Source organism: Astatotilapia calliptera, chromosome 11 (assembly GCF_964374335.1).
Source record: "Astatotilapia calliptera chromosome 11, fAstCal68.1, whole genome shotgun sequence".
Lineage (NCBI taxonomy): Eukaryota > Metazoa > Chordata > Actinopteri > Cichliformes > Cichlidae > Astatotilapia > Astatotilapia calliptera.
Genome location: NC_137432.1, coordinates 21,083,127 through 21,094,786, shown reverse-complemented (window position 1 = coordinate 21,094,786; position 11,660 = coordinate 21,083,127). Strand labels below are relative to the sequence as shown.

Genomic DNA, 11,660 nt, shown 5'->3' with positions numbered 1-11,660 from the left:
TATTGCATAATCTGGGTTTCTTGTGCTGTGACTTTATGTGATAAATTGGGGAAAATATTTTTTTCCAGCTATAGTACATTGAAGTCTTGTTTTCCAGTGTGGCATAATATGTGTGGTTTCCCAGAAGCCTGCCATAATTCTTTACTTTGCCACAGTTTTCCTGGCAAAGCAAAGCACAGAGAGACAGAGAGGCTCAGATAGAAAACTAGGGCTCTCTGAAACCTGCCTCCAACCTTTTGCCATGGAGTTTCCCAGATTAAACAGACTTCAGTCTGAGCCAATCCTAAAATGGGAGGGGATAGACCAATACAAAAACTGACTCAGGACTGAAAAATCTGTCAGTCTAGAAAATGACAGAACAGACACATGAACTTGAGAGGCAGTCAGATGGTCCACTGGCACTTTTTCCAGAAGATTTCCTTATTTGAAGTAACAGTAATTTAGTTACAACTGTCTTGAACTTGGACACATTACCCAGCTGTCACTGGGCTTGCAGAAGACCTGGTAGAGCGTTTTGTTCTTTCAGAACCACAGGAGGTATTCTCCCTTTTTGTGTCAGACTGTGGCCGTATTGTGTGACAGACTGAGCAGCATGTCAAAGGAGGTGAATTCAGAGAGCGTATCGCTGTGTCCTTTGAGCACACCAGCAGCCACTGAGCAGGAGATGCTATGTATCTTTGGGACGGGGGACTTAGGGCGCTCTCTGGGCCAACGTTTGTTCCAGACTGGCTACAAGGTGGTGTACGGCAGCCGCAGACCCCACAGCTGTGGCCCATTGCCTCCGGGAACTCAGGTACAGAGCATGATGTCTGTTGTTTTTGTTGTTCTTGTTCTTATTTGACAGCTGATATCACAACATGTGAACTGAAGGATAGTCCTTAACCAAAACAAATACCCCGTATTCAAAGTGCATAGTTAATGCTGTGAGAAAAGCAGCTCTTCTAATCAGACTTGACCTTGTTTAGCTAAACATGTTTGCTGATAATTTGTGGACATGCAAGCATCTCTCCAGATGTTGCTGTTTTTGTTTGTGCTCTACATTGTGCATTGGTTTGTTTCTTGTCCCGACTGAACTAGAATGTCAAAGTAAATGAAACCATTTGTCAGCGGTCGTGTTACTATGTGTCATGGCCGTGCGTGACAGTTCTCCTGTGTTTATGTCTTGTGCAGGCGATGAGTCATGTGGCTGCAGCCCAATCAGCCAGGCTGGTTTTTGTTTGTATTCACAGAGAAAACTACAACTTCCTGGAGACGCTTGCACCTCAGCTCAAGGGGAAGGTACCTTGTTGCACAGTGAGATGACTTTGTGTGACAAAGCACTTGGATCATTTCTAACTTTTCATCCACTGTATTTATTTAATTGATTGGAAGGTTCTGGTGGATGTCAGCAACAACCTCAAGAAGAATATGTACCCCGAGGCCAATGCTGAATATCTGCAGAGGTAAGAGGAAACTAGGGCAGTAATGTAATAATATGAAATATTGGGATATCTCATGGACCATGTGGGTTGAATCACCTAAAAAAATGTAAGAACATGAGGCAAATGATTGTTGTTTAATAACCAGGCTAATCCCTGGAGCTCAGGTGGTGAAGGGATTTAACACCTTGTCTGCATGGGCCCTTCAGAATGGACCTTCAGATGCCAACAGACAGGTAAAAGCTACATCTGCTTGTTGTGTTACAATCTCCTTGCTTGCATGAATACTAGGGGTCATGTAAAAGGCCTTATAGTAAAAACTATTACGTATTTGCATGCAGAACCACATGCATTTGACAGTCTCTGATATGTTCACACAGCAACTGCTGACCAAGAAGTTAAAAATAATAATCTCTTTCCTAAAGGAAAATATTTCCAACCAAATTATATTATTAACTCATTTTGAAGTTTTGATCAAACCAAAGCCAAGCGAAAGAGGAGAGGAGTCAGCCTCATGTCTTTCCTGAGAATGCTGTCTCTGTGGTATCCTTGAATCAATTAACTCCACACTCTCTCTTAGATCTAAGCATCCCGTCATGTGTTTTGCTCTCTCACTGCAGCATGTGTGTATTTTTCTGCTCATTTTGATCCAGTTTCGGAGTCCCAGTGGACAATAAATAAAAAATAAAAACCACAGGAGAACGCGTGTGTTGTGGGGAGTACATGTTTATGCACTGGACTATGTTTAATTTTGAGCACCATCAGCAACATTGCATAGGTGTTGAGCATTCCTATGACCACATTGACTGTCAGTGTGTCTCTGTTGGTTGATCATCATGTGTGTGAGATTCATAAACATAAATGTGTAAATGTAGAATGATGAAAACCTGCACTTCTCACATGGGGCGCTTCTTGAGCGTTAAAAAATATAGATTGTTTTTCTTACCTCTCCAGGTGTACGTGTGTGGGAACAGTCTTGAGGCAAAGCAGGCAGTAATAGAGGTGGCTACCAAATTAGGCTTCACTGTTCTGGACAGGGGGTCTCTGACTGCCGCCAGAGAGCTGGAGGATTTCCCTCTGCAGCTCTTCCCAGAGTGGAGGCTGCCCTTGCAATTGGCCACTGGCCTCACTGCCTTCTTCTTCTTCTATCTACTCATCAGAGATGTCATCTATTCGTATGTGGTGAATGATAAAGACATCTCCTTTAGAATCATGGCATCCTTGGCCAACAAGGTAAATCCTGTTTATTACCTTACAAATTAGCACATGGTACACTTTGAAAAGTCACCGCCAAATGTATCCCATAAAAAATGACTGAACAAATAAAAAGTTTTCACTTAAAACTCATGGTTTTTATCCTCAAAACAACTTCCTGTCTCCTTCTTTCAGGTGTTCCCCATCGTGTCGCTCATTATGCTGTCTTTGTGTTACTTGCCTGGAGTCATAGCTGCCTTCCTTCAGCTCTACAGAGGAACTAAATACAAGTCAGTAATCAAAATAGGATGCAATTATATTTAATCCCAGCAGAGAGGTGTGCAATTTTCTAATCATTTTTGTGCCATACTACTCAAACCCATGTTTCAGGCGTTTCCCCGACTGGTTGGATCGTTGGATGTTGTGCAGGAAACAGCTGGGACTCGTAGCTCTTGCTTTGGCTTCTCTGCATGTGCTCTACACTCTTATCATCCCTATCAGGTGTGTAAGAGCTGCGCATCTTCATGCCTCTTCATTAAACATATCTGGGACTGTTTATAACTGCTCACTAGAATAACATTGTTTGGGAAGATGTACATGGTCCCAAATGTCATTGACTTTCTTTTGGTCTCTGGTCGCCACATCGTTGACAAATGCTTCATGTGTGGATTCAACTTTAAGCACTAGTTTTAGACTACCCATAGATGACATGTCAGGGTCTGGTTGCCTAGGTAACCCTTTCACATATATACAGCTATAATGATAAGGCTAAATCATGCTTTAATAAACTTGTGAATAATGCTAATTCAGCAATTCTTGTGAAGTCTTCATCTAGGTTTTATTTCAGATCTTAAAGAGTTATGCCCATCTGAATTGTCCACATGATTTTTCTCTAAATAATCATTTTTGCCCTCAGATATTATGTGAGATACAGACTGGCAGCACATACTATCTCACAGGTAAGACTTGGAAACATTATTAATCATACCTAGTTCCACCACTCCGTAAACAGCTGGTAAAAATGTTTACTGTGATTTTAAGATCAAGGAGAACAAAACGTCACCGTTTGACACCACCATGGCCTGGCGTACTGACTCGTACTACGTTATTGGGATTCTGGGATTTGGCCTGTATCTCCTTTTGGGAATAACTTCCCTCCCTTCTGTCAGCAATGTGCTCAGCTGGAGAGAGTTCAGCTTTATACAGGTAAGACGGATATAAAATGTAGTATCTAAAGTGATGTATCTCTAGCAGAAGGGGATTGATCTTTGAATTTGTTAGAAGTCTGGCAGCCAAGTTTTCAATGAGCTGGAAGCAGAAGAGGAGGGATTTATAGCAGCCCAAACATCATGAGATGAAAGCATGGAGCACTTTAGCAAGACCTGCTAGACAGTAAAGAAAAGAAAGTAATAAAAACGTTAACTGGAGAAAGCTTAGACCCAACGTTGCCTTGTAAACCTGTCCTAACAAGTTAATAGAATTGACCTGCTCATCCACTTATTTAGAAAATATAGCTGACTTAAAATGTTCTTATTGAATAAAAGAGGCCAGAATTATATACTGTACCCTGCTAACTTAAGTTGTGATTCAAAGACATCTACAGGGAGTGCAGAATTATTAGGCAAGTTGTATTTTTGCGGAATAATTTTATTATTGAACAACAACCATGTTCTCAATGAACCCAAAAAACTCATTAATATCAAAGCTGAATGTTTTTGGAAGTAGTTTTTAGTTTGTTTTTAGTTTTAGCTATTTTAGGGGGATATCTGTGTGTGCAGGTGACTATTACTGTGCATAATTATTAGGCAACTTAACAAAAAACAAATATATACCCATTTCAATTATTTATTTTTACCAGTGAAACCAATATAACATCTCCACATTCACAAATATACATTTCTGACATTCAAAAACAAAACAAAAACAAATCAGCGACCAATATAGCCACCTTTCTTTGCAAGGACACTCTAAAGCCTGCCATCCATGGATTCTGTCAGTGTTTTGATCTGTTCACCATCAACATTGCGTGCAGCAGCAACCACAGCCTCCCAGTCAGACACTGTTCAGAGAGGTGTACTGTTTTCCCTCCTTGTAAATCTCACATTTGATGATGGACCACAGGTTCTCAATGGGGTTCAGATCAGGTGAACAAGGAGGCCATGTCATTAGTTTTTCTTCTTTTATACCCTTCCTTGCCAGCCACGCTGTGGAGTACTTGGACGCGTGTGATGGAGCATTGTCCTGCATGAAAATCATGTTTTTCTTGAAGGATGCAGACTTCTTCCTGTACCACTGCTTGAAGAAGGTGTCTTCCAGAAACTGGCAGTAGGACTGGGAGTTGAGCTTGACTCCATCCTCAACCCGAAAAGGCCCCACAAGCTCATCTTTGTATGATACCAGCCCAAACCAGTACTCCACCTCCACCTTGCTGGCGTCTGAGTCGGAGTGGAGCTCTCTGCCCTTTACCAATCCAGCCACGGGCCCATCCATCTGGCCCATCAAGACTCACTCTCATTTCATCAGTCCATAAAACCTTAGAAAATCAGTCTCAAGATATTTCTTGGCCCAGTCTTGACGTTTCAGCTTGTGTGTCTTGTTCAGTGGTGGTCGTCTTTCAGCCTTTCTTACCTTGGCCATGTCTCTGAGTATTGCACACCTTGTGCTTTTGGGCACTCCAGTGATGTTGCAGCTCTGAAATATGGCCAAACTGGTGGCAAGTGGCATCTTGGCAGCTGCACGCTTGACTTTTCTCAGTTCATGGGCAGTTATTTTGCGCCTTGGTTTTTCCACACGCTTCTTGCGACCCTGTTGACTATTTTGAATGAAACGCTTGATTGTTCGATGATCACGCTTCAGAAGCTTTGCAATTTTGAGACTGCTGCATCCCTCTGCAAGATATCTCACTATTTTTGACTTTTCTGTGCCTGTCAAGTCCTTCTTTTGACCCATTTTGCCAAAGGAAAGGACGTTGCCTAATATTTATGCACACCTGATATAGGGTGTTGATGTCATTAGACCACACCCCTTCTCATTACAGAGATGCACATCACCTAATATGCTTAATTGGTAGTAGGCTTTCGAGCCTATACAGCTTGGAGTAAGACAACATGCATGAAGAGGATGATGTGGACAAAATACTCATTTGCCTAATAATTCTGCACTCCCTGTATATAATCACACCACTTTTTACAATCAGAGGAACTGTCCTCCGATGGTCACTAAAACAAATGTAGGTTTTCCATCTTTGATTTATAGTATGTGATTCGTGCAAACTCATATTGGCACATCAGCGAAACAAAACTCTTGGCCTGATGAGTGAATCCTGTTTATAAGAAGAAAAACTTCAAGTCACAAGTGGAGGAATGAGAGTGTGGGATTTTTCCCTGGAGCTGGCCCACTGATGTTCCGAGCAATCCATCCAACAGATTTGTGCTTGTACAGAAGTTGGCATCTTTGCTTATTACTGGAATCAATTAATATCAGATAGAAAATGGAAAACATGCTCTCCATCTAGAGCAGGGGTGTCAAACATAAAGCCTGGGGGCCAGAATCAACCCGGTGAAGACTCCAAACCAACCAACTGGATGGTTTTGGAAAACAGAACATTTGGACATTTACATCTGTGTTTTCAAAAGTTTTACAGATTTTCCTGATGATAAAGAGATTCCCCGTGGCTATCCATACAAAGCCAAACTAATTAAGTTATAGATTTCTATAATTTAAAGATGTCACAAAGATAAAATGTGTTTGACATCCCGGATCTACAGTAAATGAGTATTTTTGCTAGTCTCTGGTTTACTCAATCACGCTTAAAAATAAAAACAAAAATAACAGAAGTTTCAAAACACTTTTTTTTTTTAAACAAAGAACAAATAAACACAGTGGTAGGAAAGAGCATTTCTGTGATATTTACAGAGGTGGGACCAAGTCATTGTTTTGCAAGTCTCAAGTAAGTCTCAAGTCTTTATCCTCAAGTCTCAAGTCAAGTCTCAAGTAATGTCAGGCAAGTCAGAGTCGAGTCTCAAGTCACTGGTGTAAAAGTCCGAGTCAAGTCACAAGTCTGAAATTTTGAATTTCAAGTCCTTTCGAGTCTTTAAAAAAAAAAAACGAAAAAAGAATGTTGCAGTTATGCTAAATGTAAATATTAGACCATGTAATTTTAAAATCTGTGTTTTTCTCAACACATGACAAAATAGTGAACTTAGAAAATATACACAAATTGTGAAATTGCACCTCTTTAAAATGCAGCTCAATTAAACTTAGCTCCAAGAATAATTTTCACCGACAGTTCTGAGATAAGCTGCATGTTATTCTTGGATGCGGTTGTAGGACTGGCTTTAAAATCGCATGACAAAAATATCATATACATTAAAAAAAACTGCATCACCAACGTAGCCTGGAAAACATTTGCTAGTTAGATGAAGTCAGCTATCTCATCTTAGCATATTTATATGCATATTTATAATCATACGGTTCTTGGAGTGAGTGCATACACTCATGAAGTTTAGTAACTTCAGGTCACTGCAACAAGCCCAGGTACAGTTTACCGACGGATGGGTACAGGACCTTGAAATGCACCGTGTAGAACGAAAGACCATCGTACGTATCATAAGTTTACCAGTCTCACAAATTGTCGTCATAAATACACATTCATTAACCGTTTATTAATAGGACCTTTGAGCTCAACGGTAATTAATTAGTAGTGGAAATAATTTCTGGTAGCGTTACAGAAATGTAGCAGTGACAACAATATTGTATGCTGTAATCGTACTGGGCAATTAGTGATACAAAAAACCTGTTTTATCCTGTGAATAAAAGTATATGTTTTTGTCAATGTACCATAATAACAGAAGCGAAACGCAATATTGTGTCAGGACAATTTACTATTTATGCACAATAAACAAAGGAGCATAGCGCGACAATTTCTGTTCAGCGTCAGACTTGCTTGTAACCTATATCACCAATTACGTTAAGAAAAATGACGTATTAACTACTAAAAAATACTGACCTTCGTGTAAATGCTTGGAGCAGACTAACCTGTGAGCTGGAGTGTTCTGGGACGTTATATTTGATCTTTGAATGGCTGCAATCCAGACCATCCGTCGCGTCTTTGTTACTTCGGAAACATGGCTTGAACAATTTCTCTTCAACGACGTAATCCGATAACAACCGATCTCTTTACCCGTCGGCTTCCCGTGGCTGTCATGCGACCGGCTATTGCAGTTAATAATACAACAGCTTCTTGACTTGACATTTTTGTGTTTCTTTTTATCGCTGTGTGACTGATTTTAATTGAAAGCCTGCGTGCGCTACTACTGCTTGCCACGAGTTCCCAGAATCCTTTGCGGTTCTACCCGTGAATGACGTCACATTTTCAATCTCTATATAATATGCATGTTAAATTTTATATTTTGGGTAAAATATCAAGTCTTTTCAAGTAAACCGGTTCAAGTCCAATTCAAGTCCCAAGTCATTGGTGTAAAAGTCCAAGTCAAGTCACAAGTCTTAGAACATTTTTTCAAGTCAAGTCTAAAGTCATAAAATTAATGACTCGAGTCTGACTCGAGTCCAAGTCATGTGACTCGAGTCCACACCTCTGGATATTTAATCTGTCAATTTCTCATAAAATGAATACAATAAAGCTCATTGGTAAATTTAATTTGTTTCAACTGATCATCTCTTCACTTGGCCAGGAAAAGCTGCAAATGACAACCAGATTGATGATTCAGTTAACACACGGATGCTTTTTATGAAATATCCCTCGTTGGCACTCACTTCTAATATGTCTGCTGGAGATGCTTTCAAGTGCACCCTGAAATTTTCCACGTACTGCTACTCCACTATTGCCCCTATTTATACTCGAAGCTGCTGAGGAGCAGTTAGTGTGAAAATTGACAGAGAGGCTACTGCGCCTTCAAGGAACGATTCTGGCAGAAAAATTGTTTGGTAAATTGTTCACATTGTGTCTAATTTGCAAAGGTACAAACTGTGACTGGCAAGTACAAATGTGGATAGGAAAACACACACATGGGCCAGGCAGCTGTGTTAAAGTTCCCACTGGAAACAAACTGTCAGAAATCTGTTAGTTATATTTCCCTCCTTCTCTTTCTAACTCTGTCTTTACTTAAACAGACACAAATAATGTTTACCTTTGTTCCCACTCTGACCAATCAAAAATGAAATGGGACACACTACAGGGAACAAACTCATTCATAAATGTATCTGGGTCATGTCAAGCTCATATTCTTATTCCACCCCTCCCTTTACTCCAGCCCAAATTAGAGCAGAGATTTAAATGTTAAGTTATGCATCAGATGTAATTTGGGGGCATATATTATCCTGGGCCTCAGTCCTAAGGCTTTGTTCATGTGTATATAATGTATTTAAATGTGCATAAGTATGTATGTGTACCTTTATGTATATGAGTACACAAAGTCAAAGAGTGCATGCGTTGCACATATGGAGCTATGTCTCTATTAAGGTCAGCTTGTCACTGCAGTTTTTGACTTCATATAAAAGAAAAGAAATTGTCTTTTATCTTTATTCTTTTTTTTTATTTTATTCACATTTATCCTTCAGCACCTCTCTCCTCTGAGTAGCTGAGGCATTCACACACAGACGACATGTTCCTTATGCATAGATGCAAACAAGTCTGCCAGAAAGAAAACTGACTGCACATCATAACATCAGTGCTTTCTGAAAATAAATGGGTGAATGAAATGTAACATGATGAACCTGTTTCATTGTTTTACTGTCTTTCAGTCTAAGCTGGGCTACCTGACACTGTTCTTCTGTACATTTCACACCTACCTGTACGGCTGGGATAAGTTTCTTCAGCCTTCATCCTACAAATGGTTTATGCTCCCTGGCTACATGCTTAGTCTGGTGGTGCCTTCCGTGGTGTTAGTGCTCAAGCTGCTTCTCCTCCTGCCTTGCGTGGACAGCACTCTCACCCGGATTCGACAGGGCTGGGAGAGAACTGATCCCGAGCAAGAACGCAAAAAATTACTCCTAACATAAGGCAATGGCACTGCAGGTACAAATGAATTATAAACACAGACGCAAAGGCATAGATGTCATAGAGCCAGGATTATATGTTTACAAGAAAACTGTTCAGTGTTGTAAACGTGGTACATGTAAAAGCAGCTTTCCTTTGCCTTTGTGTTCGCCTCCATTGAAGCTCAATAATTTCCACATCCAGAAGTGTTACACAATGTAATCTGAGATTCTGTGTTGTGTCCTCTATGACATCCTTATAAAAAATAAAGAAAAAAAACTATCAATCTGAACTTGCAGTGTGTAGTGGGTTATGTTTATTGCATTTATAGTTATGTATTTGGTTCTCACTGCTTTTCCTTTGTTCTTTCTTGTTAAACACCCATTATGTTAATTGTAACCACTGTAAATACTCTTTAAAATAAACAGCAGTGTAACAGACCAAGATTGTCTTGTCTTGTCTCTCTTTCAATATCTCTTTCTATCCAGAAGCTCAAACTTTGGGAGATTTCCCTGCTGAGTTGGCTGTGTCTCGTTTAGTCGTCTCGATCTGATCCCTCTCCAGGGTTCATCCCTCTGGCTGATCAGATAGCGTTCTCTCAGAAACATTTGGCCTGAAAACCAGCCTTCTCCCCAGTCACCGCTGGATCTCATCACTAGGAAAGAGGAATTTAAGACTCCTCCATCACCGTCGTCTGTTGAAAGAATCTATTGTTGGGTTGTCACAGTTCAGATAGCCCCGTGATGTTGCGCTGCATCAAGTCATTTCCTGAAGTGAGTAACACGTAAACACGTAAACGTCATTTTATTAGTAGCTGTAAATGAAATCTAATCATGACAAGTACAGGCGTAGATGTGAAAGAATGTATTCAAAGTAAAGGATACACCATTCCTGTGACTCCTGCTGAGTGTGATGGACGCGCAGTGAAGGAAACTTAGGCACAAGTCCAAAAAAAAGATTTTTTATTTAACCCAAAAAACATAATTGGTTAACTCGTGCAAAAAGAATCAAAATCTTGGGCCCATAAAAGAGGTCAAAATAACAGAACTCTTCTCAAAGTTGACAGCACTACTGATAACTCAAACAAACTGACCTAACTTAACGAGACAAAGGGGAAACTTAAATAGTGGCTGACCAGCCCACAAAAAACACGAGAAGGGATAAAACACACAAAACCTAACTAAACCTAGCATAATGAACTCCAATTCCCCCCCATGGTCCCGAGTTATGGCATGAACCAATTTGTAGTCTTCCTTTAAAGCTCGCTCCGCCCCTTTTCCACCTCTTGGCTCCTTAATCAAGGGACTGGAACAGCTGCAACTAAGGTAACTCAGAAAACAAAAGATTAATCATACATAACAGTGTAAACTAAAATGTGCGCACTTATTTTAGAATGCAGTGTTATGTGGATATGTGAATTAATTCTAAACCAAAACCAGTTATTTATTGTCCTGTAAATTAATTCCCATATGTAAAGAAAGACAAATGTGAATGCAATGTTACTTATAAGCCTCTACACTAACATGGTGGGTATTACCACTGTGTGGCTGTAAGTGCAGCCATCACACTGAGATAAAAACCTTCCGGTCTCATAAAGTTGCCTTTTAAATGGGCCTTATCAGTTAAAGATCTATACCACTGCTGGTGGTGTCAGTCAAAGTTGAACTTTTTGCCCTATCCATAAACGGGTGAAGTGATAACAACTAACTTGAGCCAGTTAGGATATGAACGAGTGCCCTTATAACGGCATCTAATAAGGACAGTCCAAGGAATGCTATCTCCTGGTAATGATAACACTTAATAAAGCAATTAAAGGACTCCAGAGACAAAATATAAACTAAGAGGCAGTTTTATTGCTGGGAGTTACAAATGAAAATACAAAATACAACGTCTTGACGTGGCAAGACATGAACCACATACACAGAACTTCAAGCTAGACACAAGAAATGAAACAGAGCACACAGCGCAGAGAAAACTCAGCGGCAAGACTGACATGAAGACTGACGACATGACAAGAAACAGAAGGAAACTGAGGACTTAAATACACGGGG

General features: G+C 40.2%; 1 protein-coding gene across 1 annotated transcript; it reads left to right on the top strand.

Moving 5' to 3' along the window:
* The first annotated feature begins 340 nt into the window (after nucleotides 1-340).
* On the top strand, nucleotides 341-10,053 carry LOC113032541 (metalloreductase STEAP4). The gene is made up of 10 exons (XM_026185516.2): nucleotides 341-793; nucleotides 1,171-1,278; nucleotides 1,372-1,442; nucleotides 1,567-1,654; nucleotides 2,373-2,651; nucleotides 2,808-2,902; nucleotides 3,003-3,113; nucleotides 3,529-3,571; nucleotides 3,654-3,818; nucleotides 9,375-10,053. The coding sequence occupies exons 1-10, from the start codon at nucleotides 593-595 to the stop codon at nucleotides 9,630-9,632; spliced, it is 1,419 nt and encodes a 472-aa protein (XP_026041301.2). The 5' UTR covers nucleotides 341-592; the 3' UTR covers nucleotides 9,633-10,053.
* The last annotated feature ends 1,607 nt before the right edge of the window (nucleotides 10,054-11,660 follow it).